Below are 27353 nucleotides of genomic sequence, written 5' to 3'. Positions count from 1 at the left end.
TAACTCACCACTGAGAGGTGTGATTTAGCTGAATCCAGTGAAAATGTGAACTCAGTGATGAGGATGAGAGTTCTGCAAAGGGAACACCCCTCAGCCCTCTTTGGGTTTTCAGTGTGTGGAGCTGTCAGTGACTCCTCCAGAAGCTCAGCTATTGCAATTTACAGTTATTCTGAGCTTCTGCAGAGTGCACCAAGCAAAACTTTAGTGGCCTAAGTACGATTTACAGTTATTCTGAGCTTCTGCAGAGTGCACCAAGCAAAACTTTACTGGCCTAAGTGCACTCCGCACATGCATGAGGATCTGTTCAGGGCACTAGGCTGAGGTTTTATCTATTGGAAAAACTCTGGCAAATTTTAATAAATTTAACCTGAGCATTTGTGTTTTATTATTGTTGCAGTCTGTAGAGAAAAATGAAAGGACAGCTGTGAATCCAGTTACGTGGAAATAAGTTATGGAAAATACTATTATCCACTTTGTATACTAAGGAGGAATTTATTCACCTAACCTTACGTGGATAAGCCATCTAATCCAAAAAGATCATCTGGGATCACTGAGTGAAATAGGAGAAATAGATCCATAGGGCAATTTATTCTCCCTGTTACTCATCTGACAGAATAGGGACAGTTATTCTCCAGATGTGCTCATCTGCCTTCACAGACAATGGAGCAGCCTTCACTGGGAGACTGGTTTTCATGGAACGCAAAGTAAAAATATAAATAAATACTGGAAAAATTCAGGAATTTTCTTGCATATATCAAAGACCTTTCCTCTTGCACTTTAGCCAAACTTCTCTAGTCAATCTTCCTCCCTCCATTTTATACCTCTTCCTATGGGCCTTTCAATAGAGACATGGAAAAGAGATAACTGTGTTCATTTTTGCAGGAATCTGTTTCCATGCTATGGCCTCTGTTTGACCTTATAATCTTTTCTGTGAGCTAGCAACTAGTTCAGTCACACTTAAACTGGACACAACACTCACACTGAGACTTCACTGGAGCAGCAAGAGGACAAATGATTGTTTTGTGTCACTTCCAGAATCCACTTCTTTTCACAATTTGTGATAAATGTATTGTTTTAGGAACAGTTTTTCACATTCAGCAAATGATACTGTTTGTCACTTGAGTTTTTTGTGGAAATACTTCCAAGATCTCAGATAATTATTTGGCATATTTTGGAGGTTCTGAAAAAAATTTGCAAAGGGTGAGACACTTTCCTTTTACCCTTTTACAGCATTATGTAAGTAATTTTTTTGAAATTGGTTTTGCTCTATTTCCTACTATTTTGGTTTTAAAAATGGAAATCACCATCTAAATAATCAATTCTCCTGCAGTATATGCTTACATCTTATTTTTGTGAGATTCTCTATGTGTGAGTTACTGAAGATTCTATAATTCCTAAAAAGTGTTATCCAAATCTAATGTCAACTTTAATTTCAGCATTCTTCTTAACAATGTTTCATTTTGTTGTTGGTTTTTTTTTTTCTTTGCTTCTTTTTTTAGAGGGTAAAGGAAAAAAGAGAAATCCTCTTCATGACTTCAAAAAAACAGGAGAGTTGATGCTCATTAAAGTAAACAAAACACTGGAAGTAAAAACGAAGCTGTTAAATACCACAGAGCAATGTGCAAAGAGATGCAGCAGGAACAAGGGCCTTTCCTTCACTTGCAAGTAAGTTATGTATCATTATTTGTTTGTTTGTTTGTTTGTTTTCCCTAAGGAAACATGTATAACAACCTTTGATCAAAGGTCTCTCTGTAATTGTCATCAGTGGTAGCTTGTACCGTGAAAACCTAAAGGTTGTGATTTTTTATTTCAGTCATCTTGCTCTACCTGTCCAGAGAGTGTCAGTCTTTTCCGAGGCTTTATCTGAGTTGTCTGTCTTCTTAGCTTGTCCAATATGTAATCTTTTCCATAACATAGCAGAAAAAATGTACTCGTGTTAAGTGGTGGATGACTTGGGCTGCAATATAGCATTAGGTGAACATTTCTGAGATTTTTATGTCTATCATAAAATGGTTATTGTCACACATCACAGCTGCAGAATTTCAGCACCACTTTGGGCCATAATCTGTATTCATCCTTTGCACATTACTCCTGCTGAAATCAATGAGAACCTCACACATGGAGCACAGACACACGCACTGCTGAAGTTCACTGGCAAGTGCTGGGAATCTGATACAATGGAACCAAACCTGGGCTGTGGAGAGCTATCCTTCAGCATCTGCAGTCTCTTAGAAACACATCACACAGCTGATCACTTATCTGCCTTGTACAGTTGCTCTATTATTTTTTGGAACAAATCACTGTCATTTTTCTGAAGTATTAAACTTATGTGATCCCCCTGCCCTCTCTTAGTCTAGACCATTAGCAGTTAGAAACACCATGAATGCAGAGGGGTCTTGGAGAGAGCGGATGAATTCTGTAGCGGTGAGTACTGGGCTAAATGTGAGCCTGAACTTGAAACATAAAACAGTTTTGACAATTGGCAGAAACTGAAGCTAGACAAAATGTGACAACAAAGGTTCTTCCTTGGCAGAGAAGGTTCTCAACTGTGATTAAATTCTTCCCTAAGTGTGTAATTCCATTGTTGCAAGATCTCATTTGTATTGTTCTGTACTCTGACTATTTATATGTGTAAATAATGAGCAGAGTTAACTTTCTTCAGATAGAAAATATTTTCCAGGCACTAATATATTTCACGTGGTACAAGCCCCACCTTTCCCTGTTGGCAGAGCTTCCACTGATGTCATTGCCAAGAGGATCAGGTTGTCTTCAACACAGCAAGACATCCTTGAGTTCTGATGAGCAGCAAGCAACAAGGAGTATTGCAAAATTTAGTATCACAGTATAAAACAAACTCTGAATAACGCAAAGCGAACAACAATTCTGTATTCTAGCACCAGTTTAGGAAAACTTTCTCAAGCCACTTGTAGTTGCACTGAATCCTATCTTTTTCTATCTGAAAATAAAAAGCAAGCTAATATATATGTCTGTTCTCTTCTAAAATAAAAATTAATCTAGAATCTCTCGGAATTTTTAAAATGTTTTCATGTTTTGAAGATTTTATTTGGAAACAGTATCTGATGGATATCCTAAGGGGCAATTTCTCCTTTAATGAATCAATACAACAACACAGAGGAGACATGAGGGCCTTTTGGGAGTACAGCTTGGAAAAGCCCTGCTCACAGATAACAGAATGGCAATCTGTTGTGCAATTACTTTGCACTGAATATGGAGAAGAATTGCAGATCCTGATTACTTCCTCTCTGAATTCCTGTTTTCCCTGGCAGGCTTTCAGCATGGAAGGTGCTAAAAACCTGCTTTAGCAGTAGAGGTGTAGGTGATGAGGTCTTGCCTGTGCTACCACTATGACAGAGTGCATGGGATTTTCTTTTCTGGGATCTCAGAACATTCTTGTGGTTTTGCTTTTGGCCCCATATGGGTCCTGTAGTAGTGTGAATTGTTCTTTGATGCTACTGAAAAGACACATTTTACATGTGTTCCCTTTGAAAGGATCCAGTGTTTACTAAAGTTTCCCATTTATTCCTGGGATCTCAGTCTTTAACTTCATACCAGCACATGGTTACTACAAGGTGAAATTTGTTGCCAACTTAAATGAAAACCAATTAGCTTCCTGCCTGCTGTGGGAGCATTCTAAAATAAGAAGTAATACAAAATGACATTTTAAATGCTTGAAATATGAGACTTGAAATTCCCTATGTTTGTTGACATTTTCATGGCTTGATTCTTATACTTCATATCCACGCAGCAGTTCTCCATCACTTGGGTCACAGCACTGATGTTTTATTTTCTCTATAGGAGCTTTATATAAGAATTAAAAATTTGTAACATATTTGTGACAATAGCACTGGGACCAACAACATCTGTGCCTGTGCACTGTGAAGTACACAAGCAGGAACAGTGTTAGGTTTCTTTTTTGCCAGAAAGTGATAAAAGTAGCAGATTTCAGGCACTACAGACTTGTAAAGGTTCAGGAACTTTTTGTTTTCTGGAGCGGGGGGAAATTAAGACAATTCTCTATTTCTTCTCTCTAGCAAGTTCCTCTGTCACTTGCAAGTAAATTTTGAGTATTTTACTGGTTAATCATTAATCCTTGCTGGCTTTAACTCCAACACTTTTTTGTTGAAGCTAATATATGCCACTTTTCAGAAAAGATATTTCCTTTATTCCCTTGCTGTTATGCTTGCACAGATCTCATTCATTTTCAACTGAGTTACAAGATCCTTATCTAGACTTGTTTCTTTTTCATAATATTATTCCTAAAATCCTCCATCAAAGAACTCCTTAGATTCACTTGCGCTGTGTTTTTGACTTCATAAATTCTCTGTGCCTTTTTTTTCTGCTTTCCCCTATCAGTTTTATCAAGCTGCTGCTGCTGCTGTTGAACTATTCTATTCTGTTGTTTCACCACCCTTTGCATTCCATTACTCTCTCTGTTTTCCTACAGGCATCCTTGCAGTTTTTCCCACTACAATTCCTATGGATAAAAAAATAAAGTCAATATAGTTACTATTTTATTTGCTATACAGGTTAATTTGAGGTGTGTCCTTTCCTTAGCTGCGAAGCTGTATCTGTCTTATCCTTTGTTATCTGCTCAGAGTGTCTGTATTTACACAGGAAGGGATTTCAGTATAGACAACAGAATTTCAGTACCTGATAAGAAAATCTACAGACTATCTCGGTACAAAGAGAAACAAAAAAAATTGTTGTGATCGGCAGTATCAGTAGAAGAAAGTCCAAGAATTTGCTCAAATATGTTGACTTTGGAGGTATAAAAACCCTCCAGATTTGGGTCCAAGAAAAGATTGTTACAAACTTTTATATGCAGAAGTGGTTGAAGCCAAACTGGAAAGAAACCAAAAGGCAACTGAAAGGCAAAAACTGAAAGAAGTTTGTAAACACTGCATTCTGCATTCCCACTTTAGGAGGGAGGAGCGGAAACGAGAATGTAATTGGGAAGGCAGGAAAGGTCAAGGATATTTTTGTGAAGATGGAGTTAGAGGCACTTGGATATGCCAGAATTTGAGAATCAGCCAGAAGAGAACAGAAGGCTGCACAAGGGCAGAGGGATGAAGGTTAGCAGGTTGGAAACATTTGGAGTCAACAGAGTAGAGAGAGCAGTTGGATGAAAAATCTGTTTGGTGATGGAAACGATAATGAAGAAGATATTTGAAAGAGAGAAGACTGGGGAGATTGGACAGGATCTTGTAGCTTTTTTAACTGAAGGCAGCAAGATCTCACATGGAAAGCTTGTGTGGTGAATTAAATGAAGATCAAGGAACTTTTCGTTGAAGGATGCAGTGCTGCAGAATATGGCAGAGCCAAAGTATGGATGAAGTGTAAGAAATCTGTGTAACTCTTGGATATTATCAAGTAGTGTTAAAATGCCATCTGAGATCAGAATAAAATATCTCAGAAGGCATGGGATGAGTGAAAAAAAATGTAGATTTTGTGGTAGACTAGAGGAAATAATATCAGCTATTTGTTATTTGGTTCAAATGAAAAAAGGAAAAAACACCTGTAGAGTTTTTTTGGTTTTTTTTGTTTTGGGTTTTTAATTTTTTTTTTCTTTTTTTTAAAATTTCCTTAATGGAATAACTATTGCCTCCTCCTAGGTGGTCAATTGTGTTTTAAAAATCCTTAAAAATATTTTACCTATAGTTAAAGAATACCCTTTCAAAACTGTTATAGAAGAAAAAGGTCTGCATTTTTAATTTAAAGTACTGAAAGAAAGTGTTTTTATTCTGTGGATTTTTTTTTTTTTGTCTTTCTTGACCTCCCCCATATCTAGTCAAACCAGCACACATTGTATTCATTCCTGGAAAGCAGTTAAAAATAAGGAAAAAAAAAAGAAAAAAAAAGGAAAAAAAAAGAAAAAAAAGTGAGCAAGGACACACTTTAGGTACACTATCACAGTTTATTTTATTAATAAAAATAATCTTGTTTTTAACAGCTCTGTTGTTCTAGGAAAGAAACAGATCCCTTGTGCTTGAATTTTCCTCAATCCATCACTGTAAGACACTAAACTATTTCAGAGACATATTGTAAGCATAGCAAAGATGATGTTTTAGTCTTCATTTTTTTTTTTCCCAGAGAGAAGCGTAACTGAGGACACAAATGATGTCTCAGTCACATTTATCTAAGTTTTAAAATAAAGATCTTTAATGACAAGGGAACTCTTAGATTAGTGTGAACAACCAAACTGGTATTTAATGTAATGACCACATCAATTTAATTTCTTTGTTTCTTTGCTCTTGTCAGCACAGTTGTGGGTTTAAATAGTAATTTGGACTGTTTCTCTGGCTTTCCCAGTAAAAATAAATCTGATGTCATTGCATGCTCCTTGGCAGGCCATGTGTCATTATTATAAACCACACAGAGATTTTTTTCTCATCCAGATTTTCTTTGCAGGGCCTTTGCTTATGACAGAGTTACAAAACGGTGCCATTGGTTATCCTTCAACAGCTTGACAAATGGTGTGAGAAAGAAGCAAGACCATGCGTTTGATCTGTATGAAAAGAAGGGTAACTGATTTATTTACTGATTTTATTTTTCCAACTAGGGAGGGGGAAAAGAACCCCTGAGGTCAGTCTGATTTTCTTGGCTGTAGGAACATCCTGGGCATGGATGCCTTTATGCATTTTGAAAGCTGCACCCTTCAGTTTTATTTACACATATCCTGGGTTTGCTATCATGCAAATTTATCTACATAGTTGCTATTGGTCAGTTTTCCAATCTACATATTTGCCTACCATAATGCATATTAGTTTTAGTTTTGTACTTCAGTTTACTACTGAGCATCTCAGTTGTATGAGATATGATTTATTACTTAATATTGCTCTTATCTACCTTGTTAATGAGTAGGGTACTCAAGTCCTCAGACATGGAGTTTTGTTCAATCAGATACACTGGAAACATTTCCAGGATTTTTTGGGGGTCAGATAGTGATCAATATTTGTAAAAAAAAAAAAGAGACAGGCATGTATGTCAACAAATAAACAGTATTTTGAAGAATTCAGTATGTAAAAGCTAATTAATATATTATTTTTATATGAAAACAGATGATGAGCTTTATTTTTTTTTTACATTAACCAAATCCTTATTTTTTTCTCTTTTATTTCAATAGATTATGTCAGAAATTGTATCATTGGAAAAGGAGCAGACTATAAAGGAACTGTATCTGTTACCAGAAGTGGTATCCAGTGTCAGGCCTGGAATTCAATGATCCCCCATGAGCACAGGTAAGAGTTCAGGAGCAGAGACAGTGGGAATAGTGCCCAGACAGTTTCCATAAAGCATAAGAATTTATGGGAAAACTAACCTTAGTCAACAAAATCTCTCAGGTATATTCTTGCTTTCCCCAAAAGATGCCATTCTCCAGATTGCAGAAAATCCTTATTTTGGACTTTCTCCAAAGAAGTCTCTCCTAATGCCAGCCTGTGTGTCTGTATCTCTTTCTTTCCTGTGCTGAGGTTCTTTTTTAGCTGCTTATATCCTTTTGATCTCTTAGCTACTGGCAGAAACAAAACATCTGCATTATTTCAGCCCAGGGTCTGGAAGTTCATCACTGTTTTCTAATCGACTCCCTAGGGATGAGCAATTTTGAAAACCATATTATTAGGAAGCAGGGGATATTAGACCACCTATTTGCTTAGTGTATAATATTGTTAGTATATTTTGCATAGTTACTGACAAATCTCTGTTATTTATAGAATATGTTAAACTCTGTGGAGCACTTAGGCCAGGCAGCAAATCCATGGAAAGGACTGAAGAGACTTTTGAAATCCTTCCCTTCACCTCATACAAGCAATAACTAAAGACTGAGAGAGCATGTACAGGACTTACCTTTTCAGATTAGGACCTGGTACAGTGAGAAACTGAGGCCAAACCTACACCTTGAGAGTAAATCTTGTTGAACTCTATTGGCTAAGGAAAAAGAGAAGAAAGCCAAAACCTGAAGCCAGTAAGAGTAATGGCAAAAACAGATTTATCCCCAGCAAATGTTCCCGGAAACCAGTAAAAGGACTGCAAAGTACTGGTCTACTCTTTAACCACTTCTCTAAACATTTTTGTACTGGCTTTGTACTGGCCACGCAGATAATAAAACTTTAAGAGACAAAACCAAAATGTCCTTTCACCCATAAGCTTGCTATCCACATTACTGCCTTTTGCTCCAGACACCCAGGGTCAGTAATTTGTTTAGGAGGAGCCAAACTGGAGATCACTGGTGAGGAACTGGGCTGTGCACTGCTCAGTCCTGTCCTGACCAAATCAATCCAGTGTGCAAGAGGATATCTTGGAACAACATTAAAAGGCAAAGGGTAGTTGAGTTCTGTCCTCTTATGATGTGTTACAAAGCTGAGCCTCAGGCTTGGACTTACTGGACTTGGCTATTTCAGTATAGACAGCAATGTCTGCTTTTCAGTTTGGGACCAGACCTGCTCTTAACTGGGAGCATTCCATAAATACCACCAGATCCCAAAGCAATGACTGCTTGAGACTCAACACCTTGAAGTATATATCTACATCTTTCAGAAAAGAAAGAATTCTAAATCTTTATAACCTAAGCAAAAATGAGCATTTATTCCACATAATATACATGGGACTTTATACAATTAGAGAAAGGAAAGTGTCTGGATAGCACACATTATCACTAAATTGCATTTTAATACACAGCATACACAGTTTTATCATACACACAGTTTAGTCCAATGCATTTGGACAGCCACTCTTCTATGATGAATTTTATGGGACTGACTCTCCTCCTGCCTTGTGCAATAAGTTTAATTTTTCAAAGGTCACCGGATAAATGAGGTGGCTGCATGCTAATTTTGTTTTTCAACATCAGAAAATATGGTTTCATCATCAGAGACATGAGGGAGGTGGGAAGAAGCAGACAGTAGTGGTGTGTTTGGAACTTATTAGTACAAAAGACTTAGCTTTTTAGGTCAGTTTTTTCTTAACAGCTGATTATCACAAAGTGCCATTAGAAAATAAGTCCCTTTTCCATATTTAAGGGAGAAATGTATTTTATGATTTTAATTATATTTCTAGGAAGAATTGAAATATCTTGAAACTTTGGACTTTTGCTTCAATTTAGCAAGTCATATTTTATTTAATTTTATTCCATCAGAACACAGAGATTCCCAGCAAAATCCAGCTTTCTATTATTTTCATATCCATCCCAGTATAGATTTTAAGACTCTTAGAGAGTTTTAAATTAAAAAATTCAATGTGAAAAAGGCTCAAAGAGAAATGGTGCTTCATAGACTTTTGGCTAGTCTCCATGGCTTTTCTGTGGTTGAATCTGTTTTTACCATTACTCTTACTGGCTTCAGTTTTTGGCTTTTTTGCCTTACCTAATGTAGATGAACTAAATCATCAGTTTTAGGAGTGGTCCTTTCTACCATTTCTGGGTATATCTTTACTGCAACTCATCTTTTTCTCTCTCAAGAATGTTGCTTAAGTACCTGCTGAAGCCATTTGTATATCTGACCCATCCTGTATCCCTAATGCTACTCATTTAGTCTTCTTCTTTTTTTAATGCTCTTACAGCATATCTGATGTAATTTGAGATGTCTTTTCCCTATATTTTCTAATGAGCAGAAAAGTTACATAGAATGTTCTAATATGCACTGACATACCACTTTAACACATATGCAGGTTGGAATGTCCCATCAAAAATGGTTGCCTGGGGGTCTTTAATTAAAAAAAAGGCAATTTAAGATACTTACATTATAAGACTACAGAAGAAAAAAAGAAACACTAATTTTATAGGCAGCAGGAATGACATAAAAATTAATCTCTTCTAGCATGAAAAATAAAAAAGCACCTTCATGTAATGCTTCCACATTGCATTGACTAGAACTTCAATGTGATTACAAAAAGTATTTTTCACTTCAGTTAGTTCAAGTATTTCATTAATGGGAATAAATGTCACATGTCAAATTTTTCTTCCTGTTTCTCTCTCTCAAAACTCTCAAAATAAAATATTAAATATTTTCAGAATAGAAGGTGTATTATTTATGATATTTCCACTAAAACTTAAATACTGATAAAAAAAATGGAACAAATCCTAATAATCTCAAAAATTAAATAAATTAATTACATTCTAAGTCTTATGTGATCCCCTATGTAGTTAGCCCAGTATTTCAATTAACAAAAAAACCTTAATGGGACAGATCTCTGATTTTAAGGTGGTTTCTAACCCCAGGGATTTAGATGCAGTTTAGCATTGCTGCAATGTAACGGGTAGAGAAATGCCACTGGATTTGTCTGCAGTGTGCAACCTAAATGTGGTCATGAGCTGTTGAGGTGGCATTGAACAGACCAGATTTGGGGCTGGGCTCCTTACTATGGGGTTAACTGTTCCTTATTTTTTGGGGTAAACAAGCTAGCATTACTTTTATGTATAATATATATATATCTCTATATAACTTGTGTGTGTGTCGCTGTGTATGACATAGTTTCTCTAGATTTAAGCACATACTTTTACAGATAGCTGAGAAGAAAACACCTTGACCCTGTACATTTCAAGTCAGCTGTTAAATTTCTAACACACACACAATGCAATTATGAGTGGGTCTGTAAGTAGCAGACCCTGAGGTGACAACAGGGGGATTTTGGCAGAACATGAAGGAAAAACAGCTAAAGTGGCATCTGGGGAAATCTCTTGTGCTGAAATGCAAAGCGGTCCCTGGTTTCAGGCTGTGAAACCTCTCAGAGAGGTGTAGCACAGACTTGGTCATGCTCACATGCTGCTGATGATCAGTCCTTGCTGCTGCCTGGCCAGGGATGCAAATAGGTTTCTCTGCTTGTGGGTTTCACATAGCAGGCGAGCTCTGAGCCCAGCTGGATCTGCTGTGTGTGCCAACACACACGGGAAAGGCAGGTCTCACCTGGCCACAGACCCCATCCACCCCTGTGCACCCAGAGCTGTTATGGAAAATACAGCGCAGGCTGGCAGGGAGTGTGTGACTGCCTCTGGCTCTGCCCTAGATAGCTGGCTCTGGACAGCTGAGGGATGGGAGTAAAACTCTCTAGAGCACGCTATGGGCTAGACAAATTGTCCCAGATTTAGGCCATTTAGGTTGAGTAATCCCGACTGAAGATGTGTATTTGTGAACGGACAGATATTTGGGTGTGTGCATTTGCTTAGGCAGGCTGGAGGGAGAAGGAGACAGAAATGTGATTGTTTCTAACTGTTTGTAAAAATAGTATGATTAACCCCAACATTTGCATGCTCTTATACTGTAATGATTGTCATTTTAAAACTAGCTTTTTGCCTTCGAGCTATCGGGGAAAAGACCTGAGGGAAAACTACTGTCGAAACCCCCGAGGGGAAGAGGGAGGCCCCTGGTGTTTCACCACCAGTCCAGAGACTCGCCACGAAGTGTGTGACATCCCTCTCTGCTCAGAAGGTAACCCAGCACAGCTTCTGCACACTGCTGCCTCTGCTCTGCTGGCAGCAGCTGCACACAGCTTCCAGCCATCGCTTGCTCATGGCCTTCAGAGAAAGGATAGGTGATTTCTCAGTGAGAACAACTCACACAGCAAGAGAATAAGTTCTTGGAGGAAGAGGAGGTCTTGTGATATTCCAGTATACTGGAAGGCTTCAGGCTCAGCAGCATTTTTCAGGTTATGGAGGAGCTTGAACAATGAAGTTGTGCTGATCACACAAATGTGACCCTGGGTTTTTTTTTGCTTGTCTAGACCGTATTGAATCCATTAACAATTTCAGTATTACTGTGTGATAAAATCATCTAGTGCCATTCCATGGTAAAATCAGCTTTTCATCTTCTTTTTGATGAAAATATAGATACTGGATTACAAAATGAAAGCTTAAGATAAGCATGCATTTTGTTTTTTGAATAAATGCCGTAAATAAGTATAACTCTTTGCAAATCCAACCCCATTTGACTTTCAAGTCACAGATTTTGAAAGACACTTTATATGCAGCATTGTATTTGTTGACTTTTAAGTTCTGTTAACCTCCAAACTAAGCTTTTATATCTTGCTAATCAGCCAATTCAGTTCCAGTCAATCAACCTATTTAAATCTTCAAGATAGGATGCCTTTAATTTTCCTGCTAATGTGTCACATGCAATAGCTATGCTGTTGTTAGGGAAGGAAGAGGAGAGGGAAGGAGATGGGGCGGGAGAGAGGAAGCGAAGGAGGAATAGCATAATTTACACAGAGCTTGAGAATTTGTTAAAATCTATCCTTAAAGATAAATTTATGTGAACTTCAAATGGGATATTTGACCTGGAGCTCACTTTAGGATGAAGACATTGGTAGTTTTGTGATGTCTGTAGTTCCATAAAATAGAATTTTTAAATGATACTTCCTTACAATTACTCTAATTAGGGAGTGCTTGAGAAGTTTGTCTAAGTTAATTCTCGTGAATTTAGTTTATGTTTTCTGACCTTTCATTCTAAATATTGTTCAACAATGCTTTCAAATTCCTTTGGTAACTTTTGCCCACTCTCCTTCTATGCCCCCTACCACTTTCTCAAACCAGGACTGAAAATGTATCTTAGTTTAAGCTGCCAAAACCCATTGTCATCAAAAAGATACAGTACCATACATAGCTGAAAGGGATGGGTATATAAAGAGACATACTGTACTGCACTGAAATTGGGATTCCACAAATATTTTGCACCTAAATTTGTCCTGTAATTATACTGTGACTTAGAGTGATTTAGAAAAAAAAATGATGTTTAATTCGATAATATCACCTTTAAAAAATACTTCTTCCTTAGCTATGTGTGTCTCTCTCTCACTAACCAAAAGACTGATAGGAACAAGAAGGCCTGTAGTAGCTTCCCTCTACCTGCTTCAAAACTGTAAGTGTCCTATAAAGTGATATAACATTTAAGCATCTGGATTATCTCTACCAGATACAATTATATTCCAAAGGGCATTACACTTATCAACCCAACAGAAAGATACCCTTTTTTAATACCTCTTTAGGTTGGTATCATTATATAAGAGCAGGGACACATTAAGAGGTATTTTTTATTGATTTCTTTAATGGTCATGTTTGCTTGTTTTGGGGGTATTTTTGGGTTTTTGTTGTTTTGTTGGAGTTTGTTTTTTTGGAGTTTTTTTGGGTTTTTTGGGGGGTTTTTTGTTGGGGTTTTTTTTCTGTATTAGTCATCAGTGTAATAAATGTCTAGTGTCTATATTTTTCCTAGTTGAATGCATGACCTGCAATGGAGAGAGTTACAGAGGGCCAATGGATCACACCGAGACAGGCAAGGAGTGTCAGCGCTGGGATCTTCAGAGACCACACAAGCACAAATTTCGTCCAGAGAGGTAACCTCTCCTTCCCCCCCAGGCAAGACCATGTGGTCATAATTTGAAAATTACACACATTCTGGAACCAGTTGAGCAAAACTAGCATTAGCACAACTGAAATTTATGGAGTTCACCAGTTTTAGATGCTTGGGCTCCTGGCCCATGGTGTAGGCTGGCTACTGACTCGATGGAGACACAGTTCTGGTTACATCCCATGCCTGACTAGTGTACTAATGCTGCTACTACTTTAATTGATCAAAATTTCTTCCCTAGCTCATTGACAGTAAATAAATAACCTCTGAGTATTTCTGTATATCTTGATATGCAGCTGCAATCAACTTAAATACCTTAAAATAATCACACGGGAAATAATGATTTAAAGTCATAATTTTTTGTTAGATTTCTTAACACAATTAATGAATATAAACTCCTAGTAGTGTCAAATAACAGTATCCTCCTTTTTGCAATATTGAACAGTCTTGAAGCTATAGGTGACCTTCCATCATAATCACATTTAAGTATCCAGTTTGTTTGACCGAACTGTTTGCCCACTACATCTGTTTTTTCACCCTGGGACAGGATTTATTCATTCTGTTTAGCATTTTATGAACATGGATTTCTTTATTAGACTTTTTTTTTTTTTTTAATTTAGACACTGATTCACAGTGCCAAAAGTTGAGTCATGAATAGCAAGAAAAATTTCATCCCTGTTCGGATTCGTCTTACAGGGCCAAATTCACCCAACTACAAAGGGTCACCTATAATACACACTTCTGAAAGTATTGTGTGAGGGAGGGGTTGGGCAGAGGTTAGGCCACACAGAAGGGAGTTTCTGTTCATCTCAAACTGGGCTAAAGTTTCATTTTAGTTTTATTCTTGATTAACTCAATATATAGATTATTATAGATTAACTCTAATATATAGATTAACTCAATCTATATATTGTTTTGAATAAATTTAAACTGCCAGATGAAGACTGCAAGAATCAACAAAACGAGGATGATTAAGACCTTCCACTGAAAGTATCTTTTTATATGTTAAAGTGTTTCACCAAATAAAACATGATTTTTATTCGAAGAAATATGGGTACTGGTAGATTTTAGAACGCCTGATTGTTCAGCAAACTATTGAGGATCTGCAGTTTTGGAGTTTATGTGGTATAATCTGTTTTTTCCCTTGCCTCGGATGATCTGCTTCATGAATAATAGCAGACTATCCCATTGTTCTTCCATAATAAATATTTTGTATTAGCAGAGTGGGACTGAAGATAATCTGTTTCTGAGTTTTGCCATGCACTTACTGTGCATTCTAGAATAAGTCACAGAAACAATTTTGTTCCTCGGGAGTGAAACATTTATAGAACTCCTGGGTACAAACAATAATAATTTTACTGTCAGGAGGAAATTTCTTTTTTTTCCATTAATTTCTGATGGTTTGCAAAATGACTTTTCAGACTAACCACAGTCTTACTAACAATCGTGTTCCTCTTTGAAATAATTCCTCCTGAGAACATCTTCTTGAGAGTTTTCAGACAGTAATAAAATGGTTTTTTTGTTGTTGTTAATTAAAAATCAACCCATCCAGACTGAATTGACCTGTATGGGCTTTCAGAAGAGTAATGTAGTCCAGCATATTTCTGATATACTGATGTTAATTAGCTCTGTGAGCAGTCAGTAAAAGTAGCAACAATTATACTTTGATTAAACCATGTTTTTATAATGATGAAAGTTTTGGTTTGCTGGGGTTTTTTTATAGTCATGTAAGTTGAAAATAAGAGAAAAGGTCTGGAACAAATGACCCATTAAAATACAGCAGTCTCTAGAGACACTGATAGTATATAGTCCAGGTGTAATGCAAATAACCTGGAAACCAGGAAGGATTATCTAGACACATAAACCAATTTTCATTTAAGCTTTCATCAGTTGCAGTGATGAAGAAAAGGAATAAAGATGGTAATCTTTCCAAATGCACCAGTCTACCTGGGGTTGGACAGTGTTTTTGGCTCAGGGTAAATGCAACTCACTTTTCTTTTCTGTCACCTCAATGAATTGTTCCACATTTACTCCGCTCAGAGATCAGTTACTGAAGACGATTGCTGTGTGCTCAGATGTCATTAAAGTGAGCAGAAGGAATCCCCCCAAACAGCTCCTGCATGGCCCATTTTTTAGCTATTAGTGGATGCAGAATTACATTGCAGAATTACATTCTGAAACTTTATTTCTTTTGTGTACTTCTCTTGGGCACAGTTATGCCTCAGGATGGAAGGAAGACCACTGAGCATAATGTCTTGGGCATAGAGCAGAATAAGAGAGAAAAGCTTTTTGTCCTTTTCTGCTCAAACTCAAACATCCAGTGAAAATATTTATTATGTGGAGGAAAGTAGGGTTAAAGTGTATCACAGGAGGTGAATAACTGCAGATATCCTTTTACTAGTACTCTGTTTTATGCCTCTTGCATGAAAATTTACTTTATAAAAAGTCAAGTTTCCAGTTCTACATGTCTTAAAAAAAGGGGAAAAGAAATATTGGTGAAGAGCTTTAGATATTGTTTCAGTTTATTTCCAGAAGAGCTGCAGATCAGCATCTGTCTCTTTAAAAAGAATAAATTTTGTCTCTTTGGGTAATACTCTCCTCCCTTTTCTCTAGTGACTGAGACAAAGTCTTGGTTTTGACACCAGATACGTGTCCTGATGTTTCATTTCAGTTCTGGTAGTGAAGTACAGCTACTACTGTTTCAAGGGGGAAGAAACAGAAATATATAGAGTTGTGGAAGGTCTCTGGTTCTTCAGGCTCTTTCTTAGGTCTAAGAAATGCACTTTCCACACTATTTGACATGGAACATATTCCAACAACATCAAGGCTCTTCACTGCACTGACTGGGAGGCCAAACCCATATCGTTTTCTGCTTCATTATTAGCCCACTAACTAATTTTTGGAAATCCTTGCACACAACTTGTTCTTTACAGTTTGTTTTACACCTAGAAGAAAACAAGGTACTGCTGCTAAATCTGACATTAACATGCTCTTGACTGCCATTGAATTCTCAGTTTGGTGAGGTTTCTCCTTGGTGATTTTGTTGTCTTTTTTTTTTTTTTTTTTTTTTTTTTTTTTTAATTCTACTTAAATCTTATCCTTGTCACTTGTATAGTTGAAGGAACCTGACTTTTCCTAAGAAATGGGAGATCAAGTTGCAAATGAGTCAAAATTAGGTTGATCATTTGGCAGAAAAAAGCATCCTAGGAAAAACACACACTTGTAAATCATATTTTTCTCTGCCTTTGTGAAGCACATCTGCTTGCAGTTGTAAATGGATTCAGGTTCCCAGGTAGTTAACTTTATTGTTCTCTTACATACTTTTCATGTTTCCCTCAGAGACAAATCTACTTTTTCTTTCTTTTGCAAACACATTTCAATAAACCTGGAAGGCCAAGACAATTTGTATTAACTAGAGAATGAAAGCCCCAACCGGATGCATTTATCTCTTTCAAGTTTACAGTTGTTACTATCACGTATTTATACAAAAAACCCCTATATATCTTGGATGTCTTTCTGATCATCAGTGATGGCTGTAAGAATGTGGAAACATTTAAATATAACACACTAAAACAATATTATCAAGCCTTAATGAGATAAAGCGAGACGGAAGTTATTTCCTTGTATTTCTCCATCTTTCTCCCAATCCTTGAAATGAGGGCATGACCAAAAATGAGCTCTGTTACAAAAATGGAGCTATCATTACTAGCATAGCTACTCAAAATAACTTCCAGTTTGAACCCAGGGCTGTTGCACTCAAGAACCTGTTTTCTTAATGAGTCCTGCATGGCAGGCAGTATTTAGATAATCCACATTTAATTGGTCTGTTTCAAAAAAAAATGAGTGGCTTAAGTGTCTGGTCATCTGTTGACAGACGCAAGAGCAAGAGTTTAGCAATTAGTGGAGTTAGCCTATCCGGTACCCTGTGCATTAGCACAGCAGGGAGTCCCCTCAGTGGAGGTCTGATTCTGCTGCAGATTTGGAAAGTGTTTACATGTTATTAACTTTCTAATAGTGCTAAAGGAGTATTTGCATCCATCCTGCAGGATCAGACCCAAGGTTAATAGGAACCGGTTCTCATTTGCCTCTGCTGAAGTCTGTCCTTTAAGTACCTTGTAGAAGGCAGTGCAGTGTTGCCAGGAAGACTTCCCTGACACGTTTCTCATTGTGGTTTGCAGATATCCTGACAAGGGCTTTGATGATAATTACTGCCGCAATCCTGATGGCAAGCAGAGACCGTGGTGCTACACTCTTGACCCTAACACCCCCTGGGAGTTCTGTGCAATTAAAACGTGTGGTGAGTTCAAGCACAATTTATTACTTCCTTTTCCTTTCCAAAATCTGGACACAGACATTTCAAGCAGTGTAGGACCACCTCTAGTTCATTCATTGCCCTTCATTGGCTTTTAAAGCATAGCTTTCAAAGAGGGTCTCCAATAAACACTTTATATTTAATCTGGACAGGAGAGTTGTGTTTTACTTACCACTGGAATATGTGTATGTCTTATGTATGGTAAATTGCATAAAAATGTACAAAAATCAAGAACTAAAAAGATGAGGCAAGAAAATCATGAGGATCTCATGTACAGTATTAGTTTGGCCAGGTTGAACATTTGTATTATCATATGAGAGTATCAAATATCATTTGGTGCACACACACAACACCTCCTCAGTGTCCTCTGCTAAGAACCCTTCACTGCTTTGCAGTTCAAGGTCTTGGCTCCTGCACCTTATTCACTCTTGTGCTGAAGATAGAATTATTAATTTCCTCATGGGTCTCTCATGTGTTATTCAGCACTCCATATCAAACCAGTCCACAGACAATGCATTTCTTTTCATGCATCAGCTACAAGATGGTGGCATTTGTTAACCACACTTTAGAGACAAGGAATTGAATCAAAGTGACATTAAGGTGTACAGTTATTGGATGCTTACTTTGAGATGATCTTGTTTAGAATTTTACAGCTTACTGCAGCATGTCTACAAAGCTCAGATCATCTTAATTTTGGTGACAGCTCTGACAGTTCTATTTTACTGATAATTAGATGTCCTAAATGAGAAATAAAGGGACAATGAGGAAGGTAAAACTCTTGGACATTCCTTGACAACTTGTGCAAAGCAATTTTTCTAGACTTTCCTGGTAATACTGGGGCTAAGGCAGGCAGTAGAATCAGTTTTGTTGAGACATGTTTTTATTATTGGATGGGTGGCATGGAAGAGTATGTAATAGCTCTGTCATAAAACTTTATTTATCAGCAGTTGCTGCCCAAAGAGGAATTCTCCACCTTCACTTAGAATTCTTATCAAACAAATTATACTGCATTTTCTGCCTGAATCACCAATAATTCAGAATTTTCCCTCCTTGCCTGTTCTTAACTTAGGCCAGATCTAATGTCTTAGAGATTCAGTCTGGTCTAATCAGTTTGATATCCAAGGGTTGAATAAGAATATTTTGTACCTCCTGATGTAATTTATCTTACTCTATTTTATGTCATTGTAATTCCAGTACAAGGTAGTTAAATTATCAAAATTATTCCACTGTAAACTAGGCAAAGTTATTTTGATACTTTGGGCAACATTAATGAGGCTCTCCAGAGACAAAATAAACTTGTCAGGATCACTACTTGTTTTGGGTTAGGCCCATGTTGAAAGTCTCACCTGTGAACTACAGGACTAATCCCTGTCTTTGTATCTAGACTTACTGATAATCTTTGATAAAGGGGAGAGCTGAGACTTTCTCCTTTGTGAACACAGATTGCTTAGCTGTGCAACTGAGACATCTTCCAAGTTTTTAGTTGCTCCATTAAGTAAGGAGCTGTTGCTTTGGAGTTTTGGCCTGTGTTGGTTTGGGTTTTGTTTTGATTTGTGGTTTGGTTTTTTTTTTTAACTAAACTGTGCTTCCTACACTTCTCCAATTATTAGATAACGTATGAATCATGTGTAGCGTACTAGAACTGTTCTTTTCCCCTGGTAAATATGTTACTATTATGAAAAAAAGTATTCCTAAGTTACAGCTGACTGTTTCACAAATGCAACTTTTATGAACCTTTATCCTTTGGCATTTCCTGAGCTGATGTGTCAGTGTTCTGAGGATTCACATCTGGCTTTGTTGGTCACGTAAGCTTACGCCCCATGCAACTTCCAGCATCTACAGTCAGGCCTCAGCCTTATAAAATAGTTGGGTGGGAGATCTCCTGAAAACTACTGGATTATCACCTTTGTCTAGCAAGTCAGAGCAGAACCCTGCAGAAAAGGTAAAGATCAAAATGAAATTAAAAATCTCCAAAACAGAGTGCAATGATTTTCCTATTGTGATGAAAGCCTTTTGTCTCACTTCTAGGCAAAAGTTCACTGAAAGAACTAGATTTTCTTTCCTTCAGTTAGAAACTCTATTAAATCACTGGAAATTTCACATGTAAATCTGTATTTCCTCTGCAGAATACTGTATCTCTTTTGAAATTAATAAGGCAATCTATATGAGAAAAAAATACAAAAGTAGGGGTCTTGAAAGGTTAATCCAGCAGATATTTTCAAAGTGTTTTTCTCACAGGCATATGACATTATCTTCTATGTAAGATGCAGTGGTGCTCAATGCTTTCTTTTATAACCCAGTGAGGGAATTTCTTGCTGATGCTACTGTTAAATCACCATCTTGATGGCCAGAACACTAACAGAAAATATCAAAACCCTGTTTTCAGTTTTCTGTCTTTCTTGAGGCTCATAAAAAACTGTTTTCCCACCTCCTAGCAGGGAGCCCAAAACACTTGGCTATTCTGGGTTTCGGTGGCTGCTCTGTGTTTCTGAAGCTGGGGCTGTTTGCAATCCCAGAATACTAAAAAGAGATCATGAGTTATAGGTCTTTATAGCTTTGTGGTTTGGATTCTCACACAGATTTTTAATTCCTATGCTGAGGACTGTTTATTTAATTTACAAGAAATACTAATTAGGAAAAAATGCTTTGCAAATCCAAGTCCTTGAACCATATACAAAAATGTAGGTGTCCTCTCTCTGGGGAGTGACCACAAGGCAGCGTGCTGCTTGTGGCTTTTGCTACATGTCGTGAGTGCTAGTGTGCTCTATAGCCAAAATGCTGACAACAGCTCATATACAAAATTTTCGTCAAAAAAGTTGGTGGAAGGAAGCATTTAGAAAATAAATATGATTTTAAGACTGACGAGAGAGAGGGCATTGTAATTTTACTTCCAAGCACAGAATGAAGCATAAAACATTGTGGCTTACAGCCAGGGCTGTGAGAAAGAGATGACAGGAGCAATTAGGAATTAGAGATGGCTCAAGCTGCAAAAACTGGATTTGGATTAAGACTTTGGGGACCCCAGGACTGGTTTGAAGTTGCTCACATATGCGTCTGTGGTTTTGGCTTGAGACAATTTTTAGTTAGAAGAGAGGATAAAAGGACAACTAACAGCAATGAAGAAGTGTAGGATGAAATGAAGAAATGGAAGCAGTTCCAGCTAACATGAAAAAGGAAAATGACTGTTATTTTGACATGATTGAGAACACTGACTACAGGGAACACAGGAGCAGGGAACTAATACTACTCTAAAAAAAAAAAACAGTGGGTAGCAGCTCCTCTATGGATGAGCTTTAGAAAGGTGCTGAGGCCCATAAAGGAAACTATGTATGTCAATTATTTGAGAACTGCAGAGCTTTTTGGAATTACTCTTTTAAGGGCAGTGTTTCATTGATGCTTACCTGATGTCCAGCCAACCCAGATGCCTTTACTATGGACTTAGCCTTTGCCACCAGTAGTCATAGACAGTAGTCAGGGGTGACCAGAGCCTGAAAAGCCTTGAGAAAATTCAGTATAGGCTTCAGTTTGATGGGAAAGACCAAATAATGAAACAGCAAAATTGAGAATCTACATCTAAAATGAACTATGTTGTGCACACATCTTTTGGAAAAGAAAAAACTCACCAATATTAAATTACTCATGCTTTAGAAATAGAGATTTGAATGCACAGTTTTGAATGCACAATTGTGATTAAAGAGTTGCTTGTTGAGACATCGTATGCAACAAAGTAAAAGTATGACTCATTTAACGTTAATATTTGTGTAAGATAAAGATGTTTATAGAAAAGAATTAGTGAAAAGAGACTGATATTTAGTAGTTGATAAAGTGTTACCTTCCATCTTGCTTTACAAGGAGACTAAGAATAGGTCCAGCATTCATTGTTTATACAACAGCTTAATTCATATTTCCTCAAAAAAGATTCTGCTCAAATTCTTTTCATCATTTCTATGATAATTTGAAAGTGAAATTTAAGAACTCTAAATGTGAGGACTTTTTTTAATAGATTTAAAATAAAAAGTGTTTGAATTTAAAGCCTTGTTGTAGACACTGAAACAGCCTGGAAAGATCTCTCTGTGCTCATGGACAAATGAATTGTATGTGTGAAGGTTTTAGATAACAATGAATTCTTCAGTGCTGTGATTCTTGAGCTTGGCTATAATTGATTTCTTTACTTTCTCATATGCTTTTCTGAAAAAAAAAATAAAAAGCAAAACTCTTAAAATCAGTGGGTTTTTTCTTCCAGTCTTGTACTGTGTCATGATACATAGAAGAAAATGTAGAAAGGAAGGAACTGCCAATAAACTAGTGCCCAGAACTGTAAGTGCCATTGAAGTGCCAAGGAAGGGATACCTGAAAGCATGGTAACTGAGCATGAGCAGCTTCAAAACATCACTCAGCTTTCTTACTAACATATGCAGAATTGCATGGATTTCATTCAGAAGCAACTTTTAAAATTCTTTTATTACAAATCAGGAGACATTTTCCTTCTGTCGACTGACACTGTAGAAGAAACATTGCATGAATATAAGCAAGAACAGGTATTTTCCTCATGACATAATTTGGGAATCTGCTTCTTTTCCCACAAATACATATATTGTATTGTCATGAAAGAACATGATTTCTCCAGCAAAATCTTTACCCTCTTTTAAGTCAATATGATTCTCACCATTGACCTAAAATTTGTGCAGGATTTTCTTCTGGGTCAGAAATAGTAGAAATAGTCAGAAATAGTATCTAGCTGGTTACTTCAGCTGTCAAATGACTCAAGGCCCCTGCTGATTCCCTCATGCTGGCGTTGCTGTGAGAACCAGAACTGGGAAGACTATCTGTGGCTTTACACATAAGGCTCTGGATAATGTTTCATCTTTTTACTTAAGAACCTATGAAGGCATGAGCTGGCACATATTATTAAACTTATGTATTTTGAAGTATCAAAAAAATGAAGGTTTATGGGAAAAAAGGATGCATTTGCATTATTGCCCTTTGGTTGGGGGCTTTAGAGTGAACATGTGGAGGTGGAAATACTACTAATGGGAAATCCCCTCATGTGGCTGTCTGAATTACATGTTTAATCTTAGTCATCCAGAATTTTAAAAAGAAAACAAAAACCCACAAAGTTCAAAAGTAGGAAAATGCTGCTAACAATTTCCAAATTCCTCTGTTCATAGTGAACTTTCCTACAGCAGTAAGAAGTGACTTCCAATCCATAATTTCTAAATAGTTGTCTTTTATAAGGTGATATTTTGTGTGATGTTTCTTTAATAGAACTTTTAATCTCAGTTCAGAACTAAAAAAATGTGAATTGAAGCAAAAAAATCCTGGGGACTTCCATTATGCAATATTAGTAAGTATTACAAAGTAAGGATTGTTTGTTGATTTTAAATTAATCTAACTAAATTCAGATTGTATTCCTCATTGGAAAAATCCCTTGGATTTTCAGATCTTAATTTATATTTCATAGGATTTACTGGGATAAGGAAGCGAATTCAATTTTATAGATTTTGATCTTCATCATGATTCTGCCTTGTAAGAGAACTGATGAGTGTGGTCTTAGGGCTCTTTCACCAATGCTCTGCACATCTGATGTTCATGACCAGAGTTATTGAATTTAGTTAATTTGATATGTGGGTGATAATTAATTAGCCTCAACAACAAGACCAGGACTGAATGGAGATGACCAAGTTGTAGGCTTGGACATCCTGGGCACTTTAGTTTGGCAAGTGCTGTATAATCTGCAGTGTCTGGTGAGGCAGGCTCTGCTCCTCAAGCTCTTGCCTGTTCCTGTGCACATCCAGCCCAACTTTCATTAACAGGAATAGGGAGACTGTTCCCATCATGCCTGTTTGTGGAATCGACAGATGAATGAAGGATTTCTCAAGCCTTTTTTGGTAAGTTTTGAGCTTTCTGTGAGACTCAATAGCCAGAATGGGAATTGGTTCTGAGGGCACAAGCCCTCAGAATTGCAGAACTAAATTTCAGAAATATTTTGGAGTCTCATTTTACATGTTTCAAAATGAGACATTTGCAGTATATGGAGATGGTAGAGCAAGAAGAATTTGGGGATGGTTTTGTGGACCTTTTGGAAAAATGAAACCACTTTATTAGTGAAATAAGAATATTTTAGTGATCCCTCTCATTACTAGAATTCTTGTTGAGAGCTGCCACAAAATAGTAGCAGATAATCACATCAAAGATTTTGAAATAATTTCCCTTAGACATTATAATGTAAGTTTTTCCAGAAGTGGCTTGGGTGTGCAGGTTTCATGACAATGTGAAAGTTAAGCTCTTCTGGTGTCTTTACATTGTATATTTTGACATGGCCAAGTTGTAAAATCTGATCTACAGGTAGAGGTCACTGTCCAGACACATACAACTGCAGACGTACAAGAAGAAATGCTCTTCCAAATTACTATGGCCTTGCTTGAATCAATTGATGCATTACTTATTTCATTTCAGGCATGTAATTTAAAGAAAAAAAAATCCAACATAATGATATATAAACACCAACTTAATTACTTTTTCTTTAGCATGACTGAGTACAGAGTAGGTTCTGTATACAGTTCATTACAGTTGAAAGAGTAATTTCTTGTGTATAGATAAGGTCTTTGCTTATATTAGATTGATTTTTTGTATATTATTAGTATTATATAAGAAGACTTTTTGCTAGAGTTACGTAGTTTTAATTTACTGATTTACTTAGGAAATATTATGAAGCCAAAATGTATGCTGAAATTTATCATCTTAGGTTACCCTTCTCCCCTGCCCTCCCAGGTTTTTCCCCAGATGTCTTTCATTTATATAAAAAGAAATGCATGCATTTTTGCAAAAGACTAATATGCATTTGAATGTGGCATATCAATGTTCACTCTAATCAGCTTAGAAGCTATTTTAGAGTATAACTCCTTTTGTTTTCATATATTATTTGTAATGGAAAACACAAATATTGCAGCTATTTATTACTATAAGCTGTATGAATTCATCTGATTATTTGAAAAGTGATGTATAAACACTAAAGTAATTAGCTGCAAGACTGTTTGATGAGTCCCCTAGAAAGAGTGCATTTGTCAGCCTGAAGAAAACCTCCTTGTGATACTTCCAGTGTCGTATCCTTTTGACTTTGGAATGAGCTTGGAACTCAAAATCCCATTGAAACTGGACAACATTTGCCTTGGGAAGGAGGGACAGGAAATTAATTTGACCATGAAATACTTCATTTAAAAACATGAAGCAGATGAAGAGCAAAAGGGATGCATGGATAAATGTATAATTCAACTGCAAAACTTGATGTTATCATCTGACAGGGAAATGATCTTTAACGTCAAAGATCAGTCAGCAAATCAGCCAAAACCATCTGTTATGACATTTGGTTTCCTTAAGATCCATATTTTCTTTGAGTTCATGGAACTGGCTCAAGTTACCAGGAGTGAAGTACATTATGAGTAACACACAAATACTGTTCTATTCACTGGTCCATGTGAAGAAAACTAATTAAAGATCTTTATTAACATACTTTTTGCTGGCAACTAATACTTTTAAGATAATTAATAAAATTGGTCTTGTGAACAATAGTAGCAATTACCAACAGATATGCAGTTACTCTTAAAATATTGTATTGGAAACTTTTGAGAATATTGCAGAAGAATTGCTCTTACTGCAGAGTATTTAATTTTGTACTACTTTGTATATATCTGATGCAATATCTGTGCCATTAATTTGCAATTATGAAAATTGCATAAGAAATAAAAAGAAACTTAAAAGTTATGTGAATGAGTCATTTAAAAACCACTGTTTTTCTGAATTTAGTTCAAGACAGCCCACACCAGGGTGAGTGCAGAGTATATCAACATCTGTAAGAGATCTTGTGTCTGATGAATTTGTTAGTCTTTAAAACATTTTTCTCTCTGTAGAGAATACTGATCTTTGATTTCAAAAGCTGGACCTTTTTTTTCTTTCTTTTAACCATATGAGGCATAAAAAACCCCAAAACACACCTTCTTGAAGAATTTAGCACATTAATTTAAAATAGGATCTATATATATTTTTTCTTTTTTTTAATCTGGATTTTTTTTTCCTGTGACCTGATATTCTGAGAATTCTTTAAAGAAACCCAATTGTATTTTAATCCTACAAATATGTGTTACCATGTTAACAGTGTGCATGTGGGTGGTCACTTGGTTTTCTAAAGATGAGAGAATGATACTTGCTGAACTTGAAAGAGTAACCACGAATATCTTCTAACTTCCAATGGTACAGCACAGGCCAGGTGTCTCAGAAAGAAAATATTGCAGACTCTTTGCATACAAGCAGATAAACTACCTAAAGTTTGATGCTTATTTTGATTTTGGATTTTTGGTGGATGTTGTAAATGTGAAGAGGAGACAATTATGCCATAATCACATCGGCAATTTCACCAAAGAATGGCAATTACCATGTTTTGAGCATCACGTAATCCACGACTCCACCAGTTATGTGCAGCTCAAACCTGACATCCTGAGCTGTTCTTAAGAGAGTGAAACAGCACTTTTTGTCTGGGTCTGCAGAGGAAAGCTTGGTGAACAGCACGGAGGCAGCAGCAGAGACGACGACGTGTGTCCGGGGACAGGGGGAGGGCTACCGCGGCACCGTCAGCACCGTCTGGAACGGAACCCCGTGCCAGAGGTGGGACTCCCAGTTCCCTCACAAGCACAACGTCACCCCTGAGAACTTCAAATGCAAGTGAGTAGAGACATGTGTGCATTGTTACTGCTGTGGGAAAAGAGCTGAGTTTTAGAACGTTCAACAATTCATGCTGCTGGAGCAGACCATGGGCCCTTGTCCCTGCCCCATGCTCTGATGCATCCACTCCGCCTGCTGAGGCTCAAAACCATTTGAGCCTGGGAAAATCAGTCCTTCAGATCTCAAAGCTGTCGTTCTAGAAAAAGTTGTGTGAAATCATAGGGATTTTTTTTAACTTTTCCTTCAATTTGATGGTGAAATGTCTGGATGTGTTCCAGGCTGGGACCTGAATCCCAACAGTCCTGATACATTATCACTGGATCTCTAGCATGGAACTAAAAAGTTATTTTCATCTTGATTGCTGAATTTAATTTCATATGTCCTAAATATTACCTGAGTGTAATCTTCTTTGTAATAATTAACATTTATGATATTTGAAAGCTCTTCTTTAATTTTTCATATTTTAAATCCTTTTTCAGTCTCATTACTAAATATACATACATCAATAGGACTGCTTTTACTCGAGTGACCACTGGTCATCAAATCTTTCTGTATAGCTCATAAACTTCCAAGGTGTGAAAAATCCATTAATTTTAGGCAAAAACCTTGGTGATATTTGTTCAGTCCTTTATGACTAAGTATAGAGGAAACCTTGCTGACCAGATTGGAGCCACATCCAAGTGTTTACTAGATGTCTTTATTGATGGGTAAAAATTGAAGTATTAGGCCCATTCTTTCCATAGTCTGTTATCAGTAAGTGCTGCAGATGCAAAAAATAGAGTGAAATATGGATATGCACAGAACATGGCAACAACTGTCAGGAGACAGGGAAATAAAACTTAACATTTAAGAGCTTTGAATATTTCATGCAAGCTGCAAAAGACATTTAAAGGTATTCCCTTGTGACTAACTTTTACTTTAAAGGTAACAGCTGTATAGAATTTCAATATACGCTTTTTTTATTTTCCACGATTCCG

General features: G+C 36.8%; 1 protein-coding gene across 2 annotated transcripts in view; it reads left to right on the top strand.

Moving 5' to 3' along the window:
* The window catches only part of HGF (hepatocyte growth factor), a 58582-nt gene that overhangs the window by 12137 nt on the left and 19092 nt on the right, over window positions 1-27353 (top strand). Inside the window, exons 2-8 of one of the 2 annotated variants that reach the window (XM_063396982.1) lie at window positions 1500-1665; window positions 6430-6542; window positions 7145-7259; window positions 11311-11438; window positions 13215-13335; window positions 17528-17646; window positions 26202-26376. In XM_063396982.1, the coding sequence (XP_063253052.1) occupies window positions 1500-1665; window positions 6430-6542; window positions 7145-7259; window positions 11311-11438; window positions 13215-13335; window positions 17528-17646; window positions 26202-26376 (937 nt within the window). Of the gene's footprint in view, window positions 1-1499; window positions 1666-6429; window positions 6543-7144; window positions 7260-11295; window positions 11439-13214; window positions 13336-17527; window positions 17647-26201; window positions 26377-27353 lie in introns of both variants that reach the window. The other variant, XM_063396981.1, reaches the window with a different exon arrangement.

This window comes from Prinia subflava, chromosome 4, assembly GCF_021018805.1.
Source record: "Prinia subflava isolate CZ2003 ecotype Zambia chromosome 4, Cam_Psub_1.2, whole genome shotgun sequence".
Classification (NCBI taxonomy): domain Eukaryota; kingdom Metazoa; phylum Chordata; class Aves; order Passeriformes; family Cisticolidae; genus Prinia; species Prinia subflava.
This window is presented reverse-complemented; position numbering and strand designations above follow the sequence as displayed.